This window comes from Talpa occidentalis, unplaced genomic scaffold, assembly GCF_014898055.3.
Source record: "Talpa occidentalis isolate TD23 unplaced genomic scaffold, MPIMG_talOcc4v2.1, whole genome shotgun sequence".
Lineage (NCBI taxonomy): Eukaryota > Metazoa > Chordata > Mammalia > Eulipotyphla > Talpidae > Talpa > Talpa occidentalis.
In genome coordinates, this window is record NW_026555331.1 from 24929203 (window position 1) to 24953643 (window position 24441).

Below are 24441 nucleotides of genomic sequence, written 5' to 3' on the forward strand. Positions count from 1 at the left end.
ATTATTCAAGGTAGTATAATGGCCATTTACTATAAAAAGAGAAAAAGGAAGAAATTTAAATATTAAGTAATGAGATATGAGTTAAAAAATTTTGCTACTAAGATTAGATTTTATTTTTCCCTAAAATAACTCAGCCACTGAAACACTTTAATCTCTATTCTGTGATCTCTAAATATTCTACATAGTGTACAGTTAAAGATTCAATAAATAAAACTTTCATAGAGGCTAAATTTGCTATTGCATACATGAACCTTAAAGCATTTTACAGGGAAAAATCTGTTATGTCCTATAGCAAAAAAAAAAATGAAAAGATACTTCTAAACTGTCAAGAATGACAAATTTTAAGCAAGATTTATCAGAATAACATTGTTGCACATAAAAAGTCCACCTGAATGAAGAACAAAAATCAACCTGACACTGTAAACAGTCAAAATAACTTGCCAGCATTTTGCTTTCTATTATTTATGTATTCTATTAATTGTGTATGCTATGTATTTCCTATCACAAATCAAATAAAATAGGAATTGCGTTCTAAAGCAATATACTCATTATTTGAGTATAACAAAGAATATAACTTAATATACAAGTTTAATAAATCATCATGGTTTATTTAACAAGGTTAATTCTACATCAGATTGCGGTTTAAAAGCAGTTATATATGTGTGATATGAAGAGAATTACGTACAAACAGTAAGAGGCTTCTTAAACCTTTCTTCCACAGATTTTCCCCACTTTACTGCTTATTGGTAAAAAAGCATTTTAGGTTTATATAAACACATTTATTACAACTGCCTTCTTAACAGAAAATTAGTATATAAATAGCTGGGCATTTAGTAAATAAGTCAAAGGCCAATTAAGTTCAAGTTCACAGCTCAGAAAGAGTTTATGAAACCTTAAGACTGGGTGATCTGCAGTGTTTCCAACATGTCTTCAACTGCCTTAAGAGAGTACTTAGATTCCTTCTTACTCCCACCTGCAAACTAATTTTTAAAAAATCCAGTTAGGCTCAATTTCAGTGACACGTTCAAAAATCACAATTTTACACCCTTCACATTGCTTAATGAGACTTAATACAATATATGTATTTTATCACTTGCATGAAATCAAATGTGTTCTTTTTCTTCAGGAACAAAATTTGGGTTTTAAGAACATTTTCATTAAGATTTCATCTTCAGTTGACAAGTACAAAGATTTCACAGCATAACTGGTCAGTTTAAAATATTTAAATGGTATGATATCATCTAAAAAACATACTTATTTTAAAAACCACCCTCTTCATACCAGAAAACTATATGAAATTAAAAATAGAATTTATAAAAGAAATTCAGTTTATATTTATATAGGAATGTGAACCATTTCATCTGGCATCTAAAAAACTTGACAATCTCAAACAAAGATAAACTAAAATGTACTTTTTTATTAAATGTTTTAAAATTGCAGGCTATCTCTAAAATTAGTGAGTTATAATTTTGCAAAATTTTTAGATTTATTATTTAACCAGATAATGTTTCTGCAGTAAAGAGCTGTCAAAAAGTATGTTACATATTAAAATGAGGTAAGGTAAACATGTTTTAAAATATGCATTTCTAATATTTAGTAATTTACTCCATAAAAACAAATATTCACTAGGGTGTTATCAGTGATAACAAAATATAATGCATTAAATACTATCTTTGTATATTTAAAGACAAACTCACAGCATATTAAACACAATATACTACATGTTGTTAGTGAGGGAAACACTGTTGAAGACCCCAAGATTTCAAAATGAGTTTTCTACCTTGACTGACAATTTTTTTTCCCATTTATCAGTTTTATTTAACACCACAGACTTACTTGATATCTAGGCAAACATTCCTTGTGGAGGTAGTGCAAGGGTTATTTTATCTCCATTACCCATTTTTCCCCTGCATGAAGTATTGATCAACATTTGCTATGAGCAAAATATAGTACTTTCAAGTTAACATCTAAGCCCTCAATACACTGTCCTGTGACTGATCTTTCCTTCAAACACCAATGCTATCTTAAGTACTTAGTGCTTGATTTATGATGTGTTCTTTCTCTTTTGTAATTAACTTAATTTGGAAAACTTCTGGTGACCTGTTGAGAAAGATTAAGAGATCAAGCACAGGTAACATCATAGAAGCAATAGGCTTCAAGAATTGCTAACCTGCCTCTGACCTCTCTGGAGGAAGATTAACATTATGAGTCCCCTACTTCCTAAACTATTAGGTTCTGTGGTTCAATACTGATTTGATAGAGTAAATAAAGGGGATTTCTAAAGGGAAAGAAAAACTTCTAATAAGAATCTAAATCACTTCGGCTTTAATAGGTCATTACTAATATAAGAAGTCAAATATTAAATATACAAGTCATAATGGCCAAACCTGTAACAGCAACACCATATTTAAAACTGCCTTTTCACAATTTCTGTGGTGAGTATAGGATGTGAGGAGTTCTTATTGCTCCTACTGTTCAGTTGATAGTTTCACATATACTGCCTATTCCAAAGTAAACAGGAATGTTCCTAATCAGATACTTATAGGTGCAACTCTAAGAAAAAGCTTTGATGGATTGGGGGAGGGAGTACAAAATAGGACACTTCATAGTAACACTTACTCTAATTTTTAAATATCAAAAAAGAGAAATTTCTGTAGAGTTGAATTCATAGTATGCATTTTAAAATACAGCACTTTCCTTGGTATGTGCTGAGACATAATAGAAATAGTAAATATATATTGTGATTTTAACAACTAATTAAAAAAAAAATCACCAAGATTTTGTCAGCACTACTGACAATCAGTGCAATTTAGAATAAACCAAACAAACTTATTCATGTCAGAACAAATAAAAGGAAAGCAGGAAATATATATCTATCACTTCAAATTCTGCCTGACATGCAATTATTTTGTCTATTCTAGAATTATATGGCAATTTAACTGACTGAGCTGGAATCCTATTTTCCCCTCAAATCATGATTTAATTTTCTATTTCCCACAAGGAGAGTAACAGAATCATCTTCGCAATCATATATAACATATGGATCACTAGCACATATGAATTTGACAGTACACCAAAGAAGCACTTATCTCGAAAATTATTGTGAGTAGGTTCATATTAAAGTTTTTCATGAGCATTAATCAAACTTGCCTGCCTCTACTGAACATGCTAAACCAATTATTTAATTGAATTGCAAGGAGCAGCCATATCTTGTTTCATTATTAAGTAGAAAAAAAGAAAAGCAGTTCTTAAAATTTCATTTTCTCTAATTTATAAATATCTAGAAAAACATTACAATGAAGAATAATTATATTTTATACTGTGTATATGACTAGACATGAGCCATGAAGTTCCCAATTAATTCTGAGAGATTTATCAAATTACTAAAATGTCAATCTCTGAAAGTTAGATCTTCCACATTAATCACAAATTCTGCAGTTTTCTTTTCATACAGTTAAAATTTTACTTAAACTTTTCTTTATAATTCCCAGTAGGAGCTTAAAGAAAACTCAGTAATAAGAATACTCAAATAATAAAAAATTGCTAAACAAATTCAAGTATCAGTGATTTATCCAATGTGACAAATGGAAGAAGTTAGGCTAAAATCTGCTTTTTTAATTTGTGGAATATAGTATCAGTAGACAAAATAAATGAATACAATGGAATGGTGGATAGCTGAATCTTAGAAAGATACTAAATGAAAAAAGCCAGCACAAAAGAGAACATATGATCTTATTTACACAAAGTTCTTCTACAGGGAAAACTAATTGATTGAGATAAAAACCAATTTGTAGTGTGGAGTGTGGCTGACTACAAAGTAGCAGAAGGGAACTTTCTGGGATGATAGAAAAACTGTATCTTGAATGAGGTGGTGGTGAGAAAAAAGTAAACATTTGTCAAAACTCAAAAAGTACACTTAAAATGTGTACACATTTTTGTATGCAAATTATACATCAATAATCAGATAAAGGCACAATAAACAAAAAGAGAAGTATATGAATTAAGGAGGTATGCAATAGTATAATAAACTCCAAATGACCACATATTTCTCCTCCCACTGAAAGGTAAAGTACTGCATCCCCTGAATCTGGGTTTACCAAGTGACTTGCTGTGCTCAATGATGTATTTGCAACAGATGATACAACCAGACTTGTGCATTAGAGTTTGTTTCTGCTCTTGAAACTCTGAGACAAATACATGAATTAAGTACAAGTTAGCCTGCCAAATGAGAAAAGCAAGCCCTGTACCTTCAGCTGATAGTCAACCATCAAAAATTTAAGTAAGATGATCAAACACTAGCATGTCAGAAATTTTAATGAGCCCAGCTGAGATTTAGCAGAATTACTCAACTGAGCCCAAGTCTAATGGCCTACCTATAGAATCATAAGCAAATAAATAACTATGATAAACCATTAAGTGAACAAAAGGTAATGGACACAAATATTTATGGAAATTGACTCACAGAAAGAGAATCCAGACCCTACATAGAAAAAGCACTGAATACAAAATCTTCAAAAGCACCAAGAAATTTTTTTTTTAAAGATTTATTTATTTATTTATTTATTTATTTATTTATACAAGCACTGGGTACAGTCTGAAGCACGGGAGGGTGAGAGAATTCACCAGAGCCAGAGCAGGGAGCAGAGCAGGCAGAAGGACAGAAGTACACTGCTGAGGGGAGCAGCGGGCGGCAGGAGAGGTCTGCGCGCCATGTGGGACCCTCCTCCAGTGGCCGGGGAGCAGCTGGGGATCGAACCGGCGCTGCAGAGGCTGCGGGCAGCTTTGCAACCCAGCGCTCAACCACTGCGCCACCGGGGAGGCCCATCACCAAGAAATTTTTATTTAAAATTTGTTACTGGTGTTTAGAGGCAAAAATAAATTTTGTTTTATGTGATTCTCAGTTGAAAAGTACTGAATGTGACATAGGCAACTGAAAGATGTATTATTTTTCTAGAGTGGTCTCCAAGATGATAGAAACTGACAAAAATTCCATAACTATCCTTTCCTATAGAATCAAGAAAAGGGAAAAATCACATCCTCAGTAATGATGTGCAAAACATCTTTGGGGACTCGGAAGTTTATGGTACAAAACTCAAAAGACTGAGAGCACAAGTGATACCCTCAGAGCTCTTTCCAAAGAACACTGACTTTATAAAATAAGTCTGCTCCCTGAAAGAAAAATCCTGACACTTTGAAGAAAAAATAGTACTGGAAACTAAATCAAATTGGACAGGGCAGAAACACTGAAGGTAAGAGGGAGAGAAGGCTCAGATTAAGGGAGGATTGTGGGTTTGAATAAGGTAGTGATGTCCAAAGGCAGCAGATCCCATAAAAAGAAGGGAATGGGATATGAGAAAGAGAAAGAAGAGAAGAAAAACCCTGCTACATCTAAAGCTGAGAGCAACACCTAAAATTCAAGATCTACAGAGCTCTATCAGTAGGACAGAGAGATGGAAGCATAACACCTTTCTGAATCAAATCCAGTAGTGAGAAAGATTAAATACATAGAGGTAACACAGTTCTCTGTAACAGAGAAAAAAACAAATAAACAAACTGAGAAAGTTACCCTTCCAATCTCCAACACCCTCTATTCTATAAAAGGCCCCTCCTAGTAGCCTCATTTAAACATGGAGAACAATCTCATTTAAAAATGGAGAACATGTTCTACTTCTTAGAACAGACTAAGTAACTCTACAAAACATTGTTATGGAGAAAAAAGAAGAAAATAAAATGCAGAAAATGACAAAAAAGGGTTTGGAAGAAAAATGAATGATATAGAAGGTGGGAAAGAAGATCCAGTTAACTTATGATTGGAATCTTTAAAGTGAAAACTTATGCATTCAAAAAAAAAAGTTTAAAACTTTTCTCAAAAGAGGACTAAGTTCACCTATCGAAAGTCAATTTGTATATTTTGGAAAACTGACCCAAAAATAAAAACAAAAACATATAGTAAAACTACTGATTTAATTAAAAGATAAATGATTCCTTTGGGCAACCAGACAAAATGTCTATGTCACTTTTTACTGAAAGAAAATCAGGATGGCATCAAGACTTCTTGGCAGCAATATTTTATCCTAAAAACATTGGAACACTATGCTTAAGATACATAGGTAAATGTAAGCCAAATATTGTATAAAAAGCCAAATTAGGGCTTCCCTGGTGGCGCAGCAGTTGAGTGCTGGGTTGCGAAGCTGCCCACAGGCGCTACAGTGCCAGTTCAATCCGGGGCTGCCAGGCGAGGGTCCCACATGGCGCGCAGATCTCTCCTGCCGCCCACTGCTCCCCTCAGCAGTGTACTTAATTAGTCATTCTGCCTGTTCTACTCTCTGCTCTGGCTCTGGTGAATTCTCTCACCTTCCCGTGCCTCTGACTGTACCCAGAGCTTGAATAAATAAATAAATAAATCTTTAAAAAAAAAAAAAGCCAAATTACCCTTCAAATATAAAGGTTATACATAGGTAAGTTATAAAGATGCAAGACATAAGAAGGAATATTTTTCCAGGAGCTCTTCCTGAAGACTGTCCTAGGGATGAGCTTCAGAAAACTAACACATAAGTGAGTGGGGGAAGTTTCAGAAATGCTATGATGTGTAAACAGAATAAAAAAATGTTGTTCTACAGTCTGGTTAGTTTGCTTACAGCATTTTTTCTTCCACCTTTTTTATTATTTAAGATACCTATGATTGAGAATACACTCGAATACCCACTCTCCTTCTCAAATGCATCATGCAATTTGCTTATCTTCCTGGAATTTTAAAATAACTGCTTTCTAATTTTAAAATTAAAATTTTAATTTTAAATATTTTAAAATATTCAACTATTTCTGTCAAATACAGATGTACTGAGATTTCCAGATGGTAAGGCTAATTATGGGATTGTAATAGTTACAGACTCCTTTTGGTGGGGAGGGGGGAATGTGATCTTAAAATTGTAAGTTAAAGCTATACAATTAAAACACATTCAGTAAGTGTTTTATGCCCAAAACAGATAAAAGGGATCCAGAAGTCCAATGAGAGACATCTAGTTTAGAAACAAAACAACTAAAGAAGATATTAGCTGACCCATATGATAACATAAAATTATCAGTACTAACCTGATAAGCTCTGTTTATTTGACTAGCTGCCCAACTAGCATATTTCATGTTGTCCTTTTTCGTTTTTGCGCTTGCTTTCGGATTAGAAGCAATATGACTTGCTGCCTAAAAATAAAAAAGAAACATCAAGAACAAAATTCCCTCTTTTCTAGCCAAGATAATCTAATACATATAAGGGTCAGAGTTACAATGGGACAACATTTGTAGTGGTTCCTCTTCTGTCAATGAGAAATTTATATCCCAAAACTGATTTTTACATCTGTGTTTTTAAAGTCTGCCACCTTCTTGATATGAATTTCAGAAAATATAATTAATAGAATTACCCAGGAGTTAACTGGCTGTGCTAGTAATCCCAACTCAATCACCCTGCAGCTCTGTGTACATCCTTGGACAAATTAATTAAATCTCCCTTAATTTCACCCACTATAAAATTGTAATAAAAATAGTACCTTCTCCATAGTTTATATAAGAATTTAATGACTGGGGGCCTCCCCTGGTGTCACAGTGGTTGAATGCTGGGCTGCAAGGCTGCCCGCAGCCTCTGCAGCGCCGGTTCGTTCCCCGGCCACTGGTGAGGGTCCCACCAAAAAAAAAAAAAAGTATTTAATGATTGGGCCTCCCTTGGTGGTGCAGGCGGTTGAGCGCCACGCTATGAGGCTGTCTGCAGCCTCTGCAGCAGTGCCAGTTCAATCCCGGCCCCTGCCAGCCAGCAAGGGTCCCACATGGCACGGCAGACCTCTCCTGCCTCGCCTGCTGCTCCCCTCAGCAGTGTATTTCGTCAGTCTGCCTGTTCTGTTCCCCACTGTCTCTGGTGAATCCTGTCACCCTCCCACGCATCTGGCCTGTACCCCGGTTCTTGTATAAAATAAATAAATAAATATTTTTTAAAAAAAGAATTGAATGATTTAAAATAGAGCTCAAAGTTCAAGCTATGTCTGGCACATTAAGTGTTTTATGTATAAACCATTATTAATTGTTGTTAATTTTTAAGTTAGCTTTTATTCTATTGGTAAAGAGAAATGCTATGATACTGTATGTCAAAGCTACTAAATTTGGCACTGGTAAAATACAGGAAAAACTTTCTTGAAATGTTTTGAACTGCTTTCTAATTATATTTTGCCCTTCTTTTCCTGAAAATGATCTCATTTATATTTCTTCCTGTACGCATTTCTGCACTCAATCCTTTGTCATTGACATTCACCCTAAAGTCCAGAAAGACTAGGACAATTAAAATGTAAAGAACTGGTCTATTAAAATTTATTTTTCCCAGCCACACTGATTGTAGAGAGGGGATCATTTTATATATATTTTAAAGTTCACCAAGTTCTTCCTTGTTCCCACAACTCTTGTTATTTGACTTTTCCTAAGCTCACCATTTGGCATACATAAAGAAAAGAAATATTTAATTATGCTTCCCACAATTTCCAAATTGTTTTCCTATCCAATAAAAAAAGGTCTTACTTTGACATATTAGACATTTTATATTTATTGGTATAGTTTAAAAATAGCTTACACAATTATAAGTTAAGGTAAAAATACATAATGTTAGACATAAACTTAAGAAAATCAAAATAATTAAGAAACATAGTATGATTTTTATGTTACTATTTAATTTTAAAGGTAGAGAACAATAATGATACAATAAATTTAATAATAAATATCATAGAGCTAGCATATAATAACAAAGATAAAACGTATTGCCTTATAACCTATTGCTCATAATCAACCAGAGGGCAAAAACATATGCTTATCCATGAAATACAAAATTTATGAGGAAAGTGAGAGGAGAGGATAGCTAATGGATTTTAAATGACAGACTTCATAAAATAACATTAAACATGCACCTCAACTCACCATGTAAAGCCCAAACAAAGCTCTCATATTTCTGTTGTTCAATTTCAATGCCTGTGCAAAATATTTTCTTGAAAGTTCGAGGTTTTCAAGTCCACCTTGGGTATATTTAACCTGTTAAAAATTGCAGAGTGCTGAAACCTGTTTATTTTACTACTTTGAAATATAGCATGTTTCATACCATAAGCATTAGTAATTGAAACAGATACTCTGTAAACAAGTGCAAGATGTTAAAAGAATTCATCTTACAGTTGTTAAAGCTAAACCAAATTTTAAAACATAACCTCCTTCCCCAAAACTGTTCTATTCTATGAACATTAAGGCCACTGAGTAATTTTTAAAATAAAAATACTGCCAAAATAAAAAAGCCAGTAAAATTTCTACTTCAGATGCCTTGCAAATGCTTCACATTATATTTTCTGTTACCAGCATTACAAATCTAGACTACATTCTATAAACAAGTGTAAAATGTTAAAAGGATTCATCTTAAATTTGTTAAAGCTAAACTAAATTTTAAAACATAACCTTCTCCCCAAAACAGTTCTATTCTATAAACATTAAGGCCACTGAGTAGTTTTTAAAATAAAAATGCTGCCAAAATAAAAACCTACTATTATTTCTATTTCAACTGCCTTGGAATGCTTTACAACAATACATTTTCTTTTACTACCATTATAAATTGACTCAAATACTGAATTTTTCTTTTCTAGAGCACTGAAATTCCTTAATAATGAAGTCCTTCTAAACTTATAGCATTCAATTTTATGCCTATTTTAATACCAAGCTAATGATATAAATACTTCCTACTTTTTAAAATATTGAACTTAACATGAATTTCCCAGAATGTATGTTTAAATATTATAATCATTGTACATGTCTCAGAAGCCAATAAAAGATAGCAACTTTGTTGTAATTAATTCATAATTAGTAAAGAGAACAGTATAAAAATATTAAAATATTTTCACTGTTTTAGTTTTCAATAGAAAAGTTACCATTTCCATTAAAATATTAAAAATTCAGAACTTTTACTCCCACAACTTTCATCAGATGTTTTAAATATATATATATATATATATATATATATATATATATATATGTGTGTGTGTGTCTAACATTGAGGACATATTCTTATTTCATAATAATGCCCACAACCAACAAAAATAAAATAAAAGTACATAGAACTGTTTTTAAAAACACTTACTTCAGCATATTGCTGACAGTATAAGTGGTTGTGTGGATTTGTCATCATAAGCTCCTCTAAACAAAAGGCTGCTTTAGCATAGCTGAAAAATATCAAGAACGGAAATTAATTTTAGAAATAAAATTTTATCCTAGTTATGCCTTTAAACAATTCGAAAATAATTTTACTGATGTTAGATATTTTATCCCCCAAATAATTTCAATTATTTTATTAATAAACTATTTTTATCTTGATTTTATAAATAGCAATATTAAATTTTCTAATGAATTGAATAAACAAACAGGTTTACATCATAAAACAGCTTATGAATGATAACTACGTGTGTGAAAATCGGTCGCTAGTATGACACCCAAACATTATTAACAACATGAGCTTCAAGACCTTGGAACATTATATATGAAGTAACTTCTGTAAGTCCACTGATCACTTGATAAAATACTCAAATAGTTAAAGTGTGAGGTGCAAATTAAGATTTTATTAAATATTCTCTACTCACTAGAACCCCTTTGCAGATACACTTACCAACATATTCTACTACAAAAAAGTTGCATTAGTTCAGTTTACTGTCAAATGCAAAATTAAAATGAAGTAATAAATTTCAAAACCCATGAAAACTAGATAAAGTTAGTAATTTTGATATGCATTATATTAATCAATCATATGGTAGAGAAATAAAATCTTACTGAAAACCAAAGGAGAGAACTGCTGTACAGGGTTCTGGAAAAATGTTTTTAAACCATGTGACTACAATTCGCCTTTAAGTATTTTATATTTTAAGTCATGAAAATATCCTCACTACAGGAAATCCCAAAGAACATAGGTGTTGTAAGATTTACTCCTTGTTAGAAGGTAATGACGGTACTTAATAGAAAAAGGCTACCTACAGTTTTTCTTGGCATGTATCACCAAAATACAAAGGAACCTATGTTTATACTAATGTCTGACATACTTACTTTTTAAGTATTGCAGTTTCACATATGTACTAATAATAGCAACCTTTTATTACATGCTTAGTATATGTACCATGCACTTTCCTAGCGTATTAACTCATTTAATCCTACCAAAACCATAGGAAATAGGAAATTATCACCATTCTATAGTTGGGAACACTAAGGTACAGAGATGTAAACAAGAACCCAAAGAGCCAATGCTCTTAACCACTGTGCATACTGCACATATGAAATACACCCCACACTGAAAAACTTTGGTGGTAATGACAGTGGTGAAGAAGTCAATGGTAACATATAAATGGATACGACAATCAAATCCAAAGAGCCTGAGGAACAAAATACACCCTGCAGATTACCCCCAAATCACAATAATTTAAACTTATGGAAAACATTATATATAGATTCTCATAGAAGATCATGCAGCTATTTAGTCTTTTTCATTTTGATATCTAAACCCTGTCTTTGGTTTTCAACAGATGCTAGATATGTAAGTGACTAAACAAATGAATAACCAAATGATTAAATAAATGTCTAGAACAAAAGTATTACTACCACCTATTTAGTATTTATAGTTATATTTGAGATGGGGAAGAATATGTTCTCTATCTTAAACATCCAACTTCACCAAAGGACAGTTCTCATCTAAATGTGTTCCTTTTACCAGGATTGCATCAAAAATTCATACTGATGCTATGAATAACAGCTCTCAGAGATTTAAATGTAATAACTCACTCGGGTTATTACACAGCATTAAGATAAGCAGGGAGGTGTGTCTATTGAAAAATAAGTGCCAATATATTTTTTACAAAAATTATTTGGCTTCACAAACATGAAAGGAATTCTTTCCTTTATCCTTACAAACTATAAATTTAAATTAATTTTGTGGATAAAGTATAAACTTAGAGCTGGATGCAGCAAGCAATGTAGTCTAGTCCAGTTTTTCCTCAGCTAGGGGTTGCCCAATGTTAAGCCCTATGGAATGTAGTGTGAACGACTATTTTCTCAATTCTCTCAAGGATGGTACATAGCTGATACCATTTCAAACATATAAAGAAGTCAGTTCATTATGTACAATAACTTCATGAGACTAAGATTAAAGAAGTTAAAATAATGGAATCTATTTAAAATAGAATAACCATTATGCTAGCATTAATAATTAAAGTTTTTTGTTTCTCACAAAAGCAAATGTATCTATCTGTCTGTCAATTTTTACAGTACTTGTCCCTACACTGCTTTATTATTTTCTTTGTAAGATTCTGACCTATAAAAAGGTATATAATCACAACTATATTTTATACTACTAGCTGTTCCTTGCTGAAATAACATCCAGATTTATCTACAAATCAATTAAAAAAAATAAAATGTTTAAAAATGCAAACTTTTTGTTATAATATATTGGTAATGCAAAAAATTATAACTAATTGTTAATATTTAGAACAAATTAGTGTTTCAATATGACGAATTGGTGTGATGTTCAGTTTGGAATAATGAAAGACAAATTAGAATTTACACATCAAAAACAAACTTAAAGGCTACTTAAAGTATAAAGTACATGGCCTAGTTCTAAATTCCCTTTTCTTTCTATGAAAGCACTATGTAGGTTCATATAAACACAATACTATGGAAATTTACGTGGAATAAAAAATCCTAACTTTAGAATAGCAATGCTGCCTGAGACCTATTATATTTAAAATAGCTTATGAGAGTATCTAAATGATAAGTATCTAGTAATCCCTAATGGCTACATTTTGCCACTGTGATCACATGATTAGTAATAAACAAATATCACTTAATTTACAACTTTTACGTACTATAACAAGTCAAATTAAATGAACACATTTTGATTTCCATATAATTTCAAAAAATCTGGATATATTTATTTCTACTCTCCCTAAGTCTAAATATTCCTAAGTCTTCAAGTAGAAAGAATAAAGGGTTATTTTATAAAATAGTTTTAAGGTCAAAATAAGTTTTGTGCTTAAAGACAAAAAGGTTGGCTGAACACAATTACCATTTCCCCTGAACACCTAAAAATAAAATGCTTCTACAAGTTAAAAATATCAATATTCAAACAATACATATTAAGCAAAGACAATGGTTCATGTCATTTAAAGAGCTCTTAAAAGACTAAAAATAAATAAATAAGTACAGCCAATTTTCACCTATCAAAATTTGCAAAGATTAAGGGGATGATACCACTCAATGTTGTTAAGGGGGCACTAATAATTGCTGGTTGGAGAGTAAACTGCTATTATCTTTCTAGTGAATAAACAGGAGCAATTTATCAGTCACTGATAATGCACATATCATTTAATCAAGTAATCCTACCTCTATGTATTTAGCCCAAGGAAACAGTTAAAATAAAGATAATCAGTACAGCATTATAGGGAGAATGAAAAACCACCTTTGTATCCCCCTAGAAAATTGACTGATAATAGCAGTATACATTAAAAAGATGGGATAATATAAAGAAAGCCATTAAATGACATTGTGGAATGTTTACTGTAAAGGAAAATTTTGACAATACAAATTAATGAAAAATATAGCTGTAAAAGATAATTCTATTTTAGGTTTCTGCTTGCTTCAAAAGATACTGAAGAATAAAAATCAAATTCAAACTGCAATTAACTTAGGATGATGCAAATACACAGCATTTTTGTCCCATCGTTAGTATTTATTGTTTTTTCCAAATTATGTGCATTAGTTCTTATTTTAATTGAAAGTAATTTCCCTTAATGATTTGAATAGTTTTAAATATTTATAATCACAATATCATCAAATAGCACAAAAAATTAAATGATTGCTATATATTTTAGGGATAAAATAAAACTAATTTTTTTTTACTATACTCTGAAAATTCAGTTTCATGTTTTTTTAAAATATATACTGTATACTTTATGAATGTTAATTTTAGGCACATGAAAAACAGAAATACTACACTTAAAATAAATACACTGCACTCTCATATACTTAAGAGAATCCCAAGTATGTTTTCATATGTGACAATACAAGCACATATATATCTAAACTGAACATGAGTCAGGGAATAATTTCCTGACAGAAAACAAAACCTGATAGTGAGAGTATAGTAGAAAACTGAAATACGGGACACAATCATTAAATGATGGCTATTAGTTTTATTTTACATCTTACTTTTATTAAAATTATATAGATAATTACCTTAATTTTCCACTCCATATATATATCATATATATATATGGATATATATATATATCCACTCCATATATACACATACACACACACACATCTTGCCTTGGGCAAAGGCAAGAGGAAAGTATCTACATTCTATTTTATTTCCTGTGTCAGCTATCTGTAGCATGAGAATGAGGTTAGCTATTCATGCACAGTAAGAATACGTGCTTGAGAATCCAATTCTATTCTCTTATAAAAAGGAAAGAAACAATGTGATATACTTCAGACAAGGAAGAACTAAGGAAAAAAAGAAAAAACGCTATCTCTAGATGGAGGTTAGCATTAATGCTGTGATATTAGAAAACCTGCACTAAGACTGGGCTAATCCTCTCACAACTGGGATTTCCTCCTGTCACTGCAGCAATAAAAAAGCTAACAAAAACATTAAATATCCAATAAGCAAGTTCCTACAGCATTCAACATTCTTGATTATTCTCGGTTTTTTACCCAGGCAACAGAATGCTTCTACTTTGGTAGAGCTGATTCTCTTAGTATTAAGTCTAATAAATGCATACAATTGACAGAATTTTTAAACAGCAGGGAGTATAATACTCTTTGTATAAAAGAACAATTTAAATTCTAAAAATTCACAATTTTGATTCACAAAAATAACCTTAGTTAAGCAAATGTTAATTCCCAAGAATTTTATCCGTATTTTAAAAAAACTTATTTTACAAACAAAAATAAAACAAATTACCAGTTAAAGCAATTCACATTGTAAGCAACATATTGGTGATTTGTTATTTTTCCTTTATTTTGTTCATTCAAAATTATACATGATTTATAACTTCTTACCAATCTTTCAGAAGCCATTATGACTTCTGAACTTATATAGTGATGTATATTACATGCCTAACAAAATTTTATATGTTTTAACAACTCACTCATGTTCATTGATATAAAGTTCCGCAAGTTCATGCCAGGCTTCTTGGTCTCCAACAAATCTGGTAAGAGGAAAGGGGAAAAACTGTAAGTGTGTAGATATTCTGTAAATGAACAGCATGGAGGAAAAATGGAAAATCAAATGCAAATTCCATTTTAATTAAAAAAGATTTATCAGAATAACAAAACACAATCCTCTTGTAAGACACTCACTGTTCCAGATACTCATTCAGTTCCCGAATGGCCTCCACATTTTTCCCCTGGGCTTTTCGAATGGCAATCTTACGCTTTCTTGCAGCCTATGGGTTGACATTAATAAAGGATTAGGCCCTCAAGATTCCCTGGGTTTTTGTAAAGAAGGTAATTTGACTGTGCAAATTATTATCTCAATGCCAGTGAAATTCCATTGTAGAACTACTGCTTAGTGGGAGTTTATAAACATACCCCATGATATCCCACTGGGGAATTCAAACATTCCTCTAACAATCACATATGCTTTACTTTTGATGCACACAATGCATGCATCATTTCATTCAAATAAATAACCATCCAGATTCTGATAATTACAAGTCAGCAGGGTATCCTAATCTTTATTCAGCCTAAAGTCCTTTACTCTGTCTCATTCATAAGATCTGTATCTTAAGAGATAAGAGGGATAGTGGAGATTAGAGGGGAAAAAAAAAAATCTCACAATGGTCACTTGAATGTGATTATACAAATATTGCTTCTGATAACTTTTTTCCAAATTATAAGAGAAAAATCTACCTATGAGTCTTTGAAGAGAATAAAATTGGCCCTGAAAGAAAATTTTATAATAGAGAAAACATTGAAAATGTGCATTTTCAAGTTTTTTAAAAGATAAATATAAAAACCAATGCCATTTACACATTCATCAAAAATACACTGAATAGCTATTGATTGCCAGGTAGTGTACTAGATAAGAAATATGTAAGAATGAAAAAAGGAATAAATAATTCCTTGCAAGAGTTCAGTCTCATGAGAGAAAGACATAGCAAATAAAAAGACAATGATAGAGATATCTTGGTTGTTATGTCACAAGAAGATCCTCACTGAGGATTTGGCACAGTGGAAAAGGTGGAAGGAGAGGAAGCTAAGAGGGTCCCCAATGTGATACCTCTACTGAAATAAAGGACAAGTAGATATTAAGAAAGCAAATGAGAAAGTTGCATAGAGGACAATGCATAGCAGGACTGTGTAATAAAGACTATACCTTTGAGAATGGACTAAACAGCAAGGAAGTGTAGAATACTGTGAATAATTAAATTTATATTCTCTCCACTATGCTTAGTTCAAAGCAGAAGACTAAACAATGAAACACACTGTAACTAGGGTCATTGTCACTTTTAGACAATGCAAATAATCACAGCATAAAAGCTTATATTACAACTCTGAATGAGGATAAAACTGGACTTCAGTTTTATCTACTCTTTTTATAGTTTTATCTATTGTTAACAACTGTTACTTCTACACAGTAACTAAACTATTTAATATAAACCAAGTCTTTCTCTTTTAAACTTTTTAAGTTCTAGGTCTTACTTGGCTTTGTTTTCTCCCTCAAAGTCCAAGATATGTACTCAATAAACACAGAAGGATAGGAGGGAGTGAGATAGTAAAGATTTAGTCAAACTTCGTTTTAAAATATTTGTATAACAACTAAGGGATGTACTTACTTCCAACTCCTACACAGTATATGAGGGGAATCATTTGGATTTCACCTTTAGTCAGTCACAAAGTTATAAAACATGTAAAATAGTAGAAAGACAGAATAATATTTAATTATATATTATCTCAGATGCTAAAGAAGGGAATTTATTACAAATATCTGCAACTTAGGATGGAAAATGTTTTGACTCCTAATTGAAAGGAAATAGTTTTTTTTTTAATTTGGTGTTAGAAAAATATATATGAAATTCATACCTCTTTTAGAAACCTGATGTCATTTTATTTTAATATATGGCTAGAAAAATTAGTATTTGTGAAAATGTAGTGAAGTTTTACAATTGAAATAGTAACATGAAAAAATCTTCAAGAAGAGAAAAACAGTGCATTTTTATAAACAGTTGCTTTATTAGGACATTTGGGGAGTTAGTAGGATAGTTAAATTTTAAAAATTACTTCAAGGTTTCCAATTAGCTTTATAGGAGATAGCTAGATAAGCTAATAGAGTGTTTTGTTTTATTTTAATAACAGGTAGGCTTGTAGCTATCAGAACTTTTCCCTAAACTTTCTATACACTGAGAATGAACACAAAATAATAAATCCTGTCATTTAAATATTTACCAAAATAAACAGCACAAAAGTAAAAACCAACCTACAAAATTTGCACAGAAAATTTCCATAGGGTAAGATATTGAAAGCCAAAAACTAAACAATTTCACAACACACAAATACACGAAATTACCACAGGGTATAAAGTTAAACTTACATAATGTTACTTTTCAGTAAATTTCAAATAGGTTGAAAAAAAAAACCTATCATTTAAGTCACATATATATTTCTACAGAGATCAGGGGTTTATGACCAGTAAGTGCCTGGGATAAATGCTATCTAGAAATAACGCACTTCAATAATAAATAATTTCTCAACTTATTATTATAGCATAATTTATTTAAAATTATTCTAGTTATTTATGTTCAAGTATTTCTGTATCTTATACTCCATAAATATACAGACTATGAACTTTTTAAAAACTCTTTTCATTGAAAAACTTGCCAGATAAGTTATTATTATATGTGAATATAACAATTTTTTCTTCTATAAAAGAAGAAAATTAACTCAAACTGATTTTTGTTTAAAAATTCTAAAAATATTAAGCTTTAGGTAATTTTCAGGACAAAATCAGCTAACTTACAGTGTTTGTTGGATCTTCTTGTAAAATTCGATCATACAGCTGTATAGCATCATCATATCTATTTAAAAAGAAAAAGAAACCAATTAAAAACAAAAAAAATCAATGTCTCTTTTAGAGAGTTAATCTTTAGAGAGAGCAAAACAGATTTTTAAAAACTTTTATAGCACCGTTTCTACAACTAGAAACCACAAAGAATCCAACACAGAGAGAACAGATTGACGGTTGCCAAAGGAGGTGGACTGAGAAGTAGAAATGGGTAAAGGTGATCAAAAGAAACAAGATTTCAGTTACAAGATAAATAAGCCCAGAGATAATATACAACATGATTATTATAGTTAATAATATTCTATTGAATATTTGAAAGTTGGTAAGATGCTTAAAAAAATTATTTTGTAACTGTGTAGTGAAGGATGTTAACTAAACTTACTGTACCAATGTTTTCACAGTATATACATAAATTATGCTGTACACCTAAAACTAACAATAGTATATGTCAATTATAACTAAATAAAAAGATACCAATAACTTTTCTACCTTGAGTGCTTTAGAGGGTCTCACACACGTATATCTTCTAATTCAAATACTTGTTTTACAGAGGGGCAAGGTTGAAAAGGCTTAACGTAGTTAAAAATTTGCCCTGTCAACAGCAAACAAATCTTAGAACTAGGATTTGTTACGGCAAACATGATCCCATTTCACTAGAACAGAAAGTGTAGATTATAATTAGGTCAAATCCTATTTATTGGGAGTAACTAGCACTAGATTTATGCTAAGAAGCTCTCAGACACTATTCTGAAGCTCAGTAACAAAAGATCTTGTACAATTAATGATGTTACCACAGCTATAGGCAGATCCAAATGTAGGCGTCAGGTATGCCATTTTTAAATGGAATCAAACTGCTAACAAGATTCGGTTACCTTTCCATGGCTTCAAATCTCATGCCAGTTAGTCGCTTGACTCTGTGACTGCCAGGGAATTGTCTTCTCAACTCCTGAAGACAAAACTGAAAAAAATGGTTAAAAAAAGAATTGAAGAGTTGTAATTATATTATATATAGTAGACGAGCTTCAAAGAATGGTCTACATAGTCGTCAAGGCACTTCTTAAACAATCTCATTAGTGCAGTCTAATGACATGGAGTTACGTTAATCAGTAATGGATAGTGGGATGAAAGAATTCTGAAGTTACAAGTGAAAACAACAATCAGTTCTCAGAAACTGATCAATGTCTTAATTGGGAAAATGAGCAGATCATGAGATCCACTAATAATTCCCAATTGCTACTACCACAATGTTCCTTAAAAAAATTGCTTCCATAATGGGTCAGGTACCACTTAAATGCCTACAACAACTTTCTGTCCTTTTTCTCCCTATTATATAAACATTTTTAATAAAAATTAAGTTCTTTGATAGTACCTATAATACTTTCAAGTTCCTAGCAATTTCTATTAATGCTTTGCTTAATCTTGCCTTGTTGAAATCATATATTTAGCTATCATCTTGTCAGTACACATAACCTAATTTAAGGTCTGAAAATACAGATACCACACATCTTTAGAGTACCAATTTCCTCTGAGCAGGTATCCATAATTCATCAATTCTACTAAATAATCAAATATGTTCTGAACATCTACTATGTACAAGCTGATTATCTGAATATTGAAAGTGTTAAAAATGACAGAGATTATAAAAATAGTTCACTCTAGTTCTCCAAGCGTAAGGTACCAAAAATTGCCTTTATCTCATACTGAAACTATTAACCAACAATAAAGGAAGTTTTTATATGATCTGGATGTATAACTTTAGTCTACAGCTAAAACTTTGCTGCATTAACAAAAAAATTTAAGTGAGTCAAAACTGAAGATGATGTTTATTTATTTCTTTGACTTCATGCAAAACTCATACTACTTGGTCAATTATCCAAACTACCTAGAAATTCTGTAACACAGAATAAATATTGTATTACAAAAAAACTTACTGTCTAATTTGATCTGCTTTGTTTAACATTGTTATTATCTAACTTGATCTCCTACTTTATCAAATAGTATTTGGTTTTCAAAAAAGAAAACACAAAATTTTCCTCAAGAAATTAACTGTCACCTTTGTGGATATGTCTTGTAAGTTTTAAACACAATCCTTAAAGAGTTTATGATATATTTTTACCACTGGCAGTTCCAACAGAATTATGTGGATAGCCAGAATAACACAACTTCCTCGAAAAGGACAATACTAATTAAGGCATATGTATGTTCTCCTGGTATTTCTACTTTGTTTTTATGTATTTCTTTTTAGTTTAAATGAGGAAGCTGCATGAAGTAATACTTAAGAACTCAGGATATAGGAACAATAGAACAAACTGCTTCCTGATTTATAAAATGAATATAATAACATCAAACTCAAATCAAATTTAGAAGCAATTGTAAAGATTAAATGATATAAAACATTTAGCATAATGCCTAGCATGTGACTGTTCAAAAATTATAGCTATTATTATTTTAAAGCATTAATATTTTAAATAATATTCTGTACATAACAAGATTTTCAAATAATTTAAAAAGCACATTTGCAATATGACAAAACAGTAGCTAATGTTATATACTATGAAAATTAACAACACAAAAGATAAACTGGTTTTAAATGATCTGCTTCTTACTTTAAACTGTACATTATAGCATAATTTATCTGTTGAGTGGATAAATTTCTTCAATTAATTTAACCTTTCTGGGTTACTAATATCCCAGTATTCTAGGATACTAAATACTAAATTCTCAGAACTGTTAATATTTAAGAACACACTATGTCTCAAAGTATCTGTTAATCCCACCTACTCTTAAGAGTAGCATTTGAAACCAGCTATAGAAAGCATTCCATGTAAACCATGTATTAAGACATATATAATTCATGAAGCAAACTTAACATAAAATAAAATTAGTTTAAATACTTACCATTGCCAAGTCATCCCGACCACAGTCGAGGGCGGCAATCATAACTTGTTCATATATGATCCAAACTAAATATATTGAGGGGGGGGAAACTGAATTTTAATACATAAATCTCCCAACAAATATTTGATAATAAATTCATCTAGTTTCTGATAATTTTAAAGAACATTACTTATCACTGAAAATTGATTTATTGCCACATATTTGGAATTAATAAAGCATCCTAGATTTTCAGTAACATAAAATAGTTTAATATGAGGCAAAAATTTTTGACTTTTTAATACTTTTACTGCCCTAGAAGATTCTTAATGAAATACATTTTGGTCAGACTAGGCCTGTGGTCCTGCGAACTTTAAAACAAAAAAAATCTAATTGATAACATTACTACTGCCAGCTATTATAAATCCTTCTCAAAATAAAGTATTAAATCTCCTGAGAAGTTTTTAAAAAGTTACAGATAAATTGAACAGCAGGAAAAACACAAAGTTGGTTTAAGAAAAAAACACTGGGGCATCCCTGGTGGCCTAGGGGTTAAGTCTTAGCACTATCACCGCCAGGGCCTGAGTTCAATCCCCAGCCAGGGAACTAACCCACATATGGCATAGAGGACTTCTATCTTGCCTGCTGCTCCCCTTAGCAATGTATTTCAGTAAATCTGCCTGTTCTAGTCCTCACTTTGTCTCTGGTGAATCCTCTTACCCCCACACCTCTGGTCTACAGCCCAATTCTTCTATGCAAAAAGAAAAAAGAAAAAAATAAATAAAGAAAACACTAAGAATCATAAACTAACATGTGGTGAGCCTGAATATAATAAAGAACTTACTGTCATCTCCAAGCTTAGAAGCATATTCACTAATTAATTCCTCTCCAACTTCCACAATTTGCTCACTATTTCGCGAGTTTTCTTCTCTCCATTTTCTCATTTTATCTCTCATTTCTGGAAAAAAATAACCATGTCTTTACATATATATTTGATCAATCTCAAAAACTGTTAAAGATGTAATTAATATCTTTAGATAAAAATAAACTCACACTAAGGTAGAAGTCTATGGTATCTCAAACTTTGTAACACGGAAAATCAAGTTAACAAAAGCAGAAGATCCTTTAAAAGACTGAAAATGACTTACAACCAATATTATAAACACATTTAAAAGTAGTGAATGGGCATGGGTCTCCTACAAATATCCTCTATCTATCTATCTTTATGCAAGATTTGAAAAAAGTAAGGGTCAATTTTCCCAAATAAATACATCAAGATATTTCTGAAGTTCATCCCTTGACTCAGGAATTGAAAATGCTCAAAACACAGTATAATATCATATAAACTGAATAAGTATTCATCACAAAACTTCCTTATAGTTACTACAACAGTACATAATGTATATATACTACCACGCAAGGAAACAAAATTTAAAAACTTAGAAACAAAGATTTGATTATATAAACAATAAGTAATATGACCAAAAAGTCTAGACCCTAGTTGAATTCATAAAATGTTAGAAAATCTTTACAAGTTAACATACAGTTTATTCCTTCTACAGAAACCTACAAAGCAGCTTGCCTCTTATTCTGCACAGGAAAGCAGCTTGCCTCTTATTCTGCACAGGAAGTAACATTGAATTGAGTTTCAAAGCTTGAAAAGAAATTCAGCAGGCAAAGAAAGTAGGTTATTGCACATAGGCAAAACTGCTGGTAAATAAAATTAATGAAATAGAGTGGGATTAAGTGATGAATGAGCATGAAGTAGAAACACTGAACTTCTTAAAGGCCTTTTATTTCATACTAAAGAATCTGAAGTTTATTTTTGAAGGTGGAGAACAATTAAAAAATGGTAAGCAAAAGAAAAGCAATATGATCAGATGTGCATGACAGAAATATCATTCTGGTGTAAACAGTTACAAAAACTGCAAAGAAGTAAAATTGAAACCAGTCAGGGAGCATATACAGTCTAGTGAATCTAAACGGTTGTATCTAAATGGTTTCCTATAATTTAATCAAATCTATAATTTTCCACACCTCTGAATGGAGATAATAATACCTCCCATAATTCTGAAATATACAGTTACAATTAAGCAAAGTGTATATAAAGTTCTCAGCAAAATACCTGGCACATGGTAGGGACTTAGTAAGTTCCCCTCCCCAACCCCTTCAATGAAACTGTCCAAGTGAAATAGAATGAATCAAGCAATGGCAACAGATATAAAATGAAGTCATTAGATACAAAAATTATATATAAACTATTTCATTTATTTTTTTAAAAAACATTCTCCAAGGATGATAGCAGATAGTACAGCACAGTCAACTGTTGTTATAAGACTTGTATAACAACCTATGGAAAAAAGCTAAAGCAACAAGTAGAATATGAAGATTCTAGCAACAGAAGAATCCCAAATACGAATATGAATACTGGTGATATTAATATTGTTTTTCTATGACCAGCAGTTGTAATAAACAAATAAGTATGGGATATTATAGATTTTTTTAATCTCATGTCTTGAAGAATTAGGAGTAGGGGGTCTCATGTAAAAGGAAATACAAATATAAAAGAAAAATTGAAATAAATCTTCTACACTCTGACATTTCTAATGTTAATGTGAACTCATCAGGTACTCTGCATTTAAATACACACACACACACACACACACACACACAGAAACACTTTTCACTCTAGAAATTCCAGTGGTCTTAGCAGATCTTTCATCAGGACCTCAGGACTAAGAGCAAATAATATAAAGATTATACAGGAAATTACAAGGGTGTAGGAGCTCTGTGCCCAGTAACTTATGTCCGTTACTATATCACAATGTATGTTATCTTTAGTCTACAACTTTGGTTCTCAGAAATTCCATCCATATCCCCTATATCAGAGTTCACTTACACTATTTAAGTCCACATTCTCTTTCAATTTGGCAGATAATTTTAGAGGAGGAAAAAGAGTTTTGGGAATATATTTAGTATTTTGCACATGTGTTCACAACACTTATTCCTTGCCCTTATTCCTGACATCCAATTAATACTAGCACAAACAAATGAATAAATATGCTTCTTGAGTTTTCAAAAATTATCACTTGAACTATTAAATATATTCTTAGATGGGAATTCTCAGTGCCCTTTAAGAAACGGAATTCCTACCTATACATGTCAATTTACCAGCAGTCTTCAATTTTCCATCCATCTCCCATTTATTCACAATCGAGGTCTATTATTAGAAAACCTCTGGTTTTTAAAACATTTCCCTTTCATCTACTGGTACATTCCATAACTTCTTAGTCATTCAAAATAAAGCACTACATTATTTCTGTAATATATGCTAGAATTATAAACATGAAAAAAGAATCATTTTTTGTACTTGCAAAGTTCACAAACAGAAAACTGTATTTACAAAATAATAAAAGCTAAGATAATGATATGTCCAAAGTACTAAGAAAGTAAGGTGAGGG

The 24441-nt window shown here is 31.4% G+C and overlaps 1 protein-coding gene across 1 annotated transcript in view; it reads right to left on the reverse strand.

The window, feature by feature from the left end:
• Nucleotides 1-583: 583 nt before the first annotated feature.
• Nucleotides 584-24441, reverse strand: part of EMC2 (ER membrane protein complex subunit 2) — a 29507-nt gene continuing 5649 nt past the window's right edge. The window contains exons 2-11 of the mRNA XM_037502726.1: nt 21825-21938; nt 21005-21069; nt 18979-19064; nt 18062-18119; nt 15403-15488; nt 15192-15251; nt 10145-10226; nt 8947-9057; nt 7093-7197; nt 584-980 (exon numbers count right to left, since the gene is read on the reverse strand). Coding sequence (XP_037358623.1) covers nt 894-980; nt 7093-7197; nt 8947-9057; nt 10145-10226; nt 15192-15251; nt 15403-15488; nt 18062-18119; nt 18979-19064; nt 21005-21069; nt 21825-21938 — 854 coding nt within the window. The 3' untranslated portion in view covers nt 584-893. The remainder of the gene's footprint in view (nt 981-7092; nt 7198-8946; nt 9058-10144; nt 10227-15191; nt 15252-15402; nt 15489-18061; nt 18120-18978; nt 19065-21004; nt 21070-21824; nt 21939-24441) is intronic.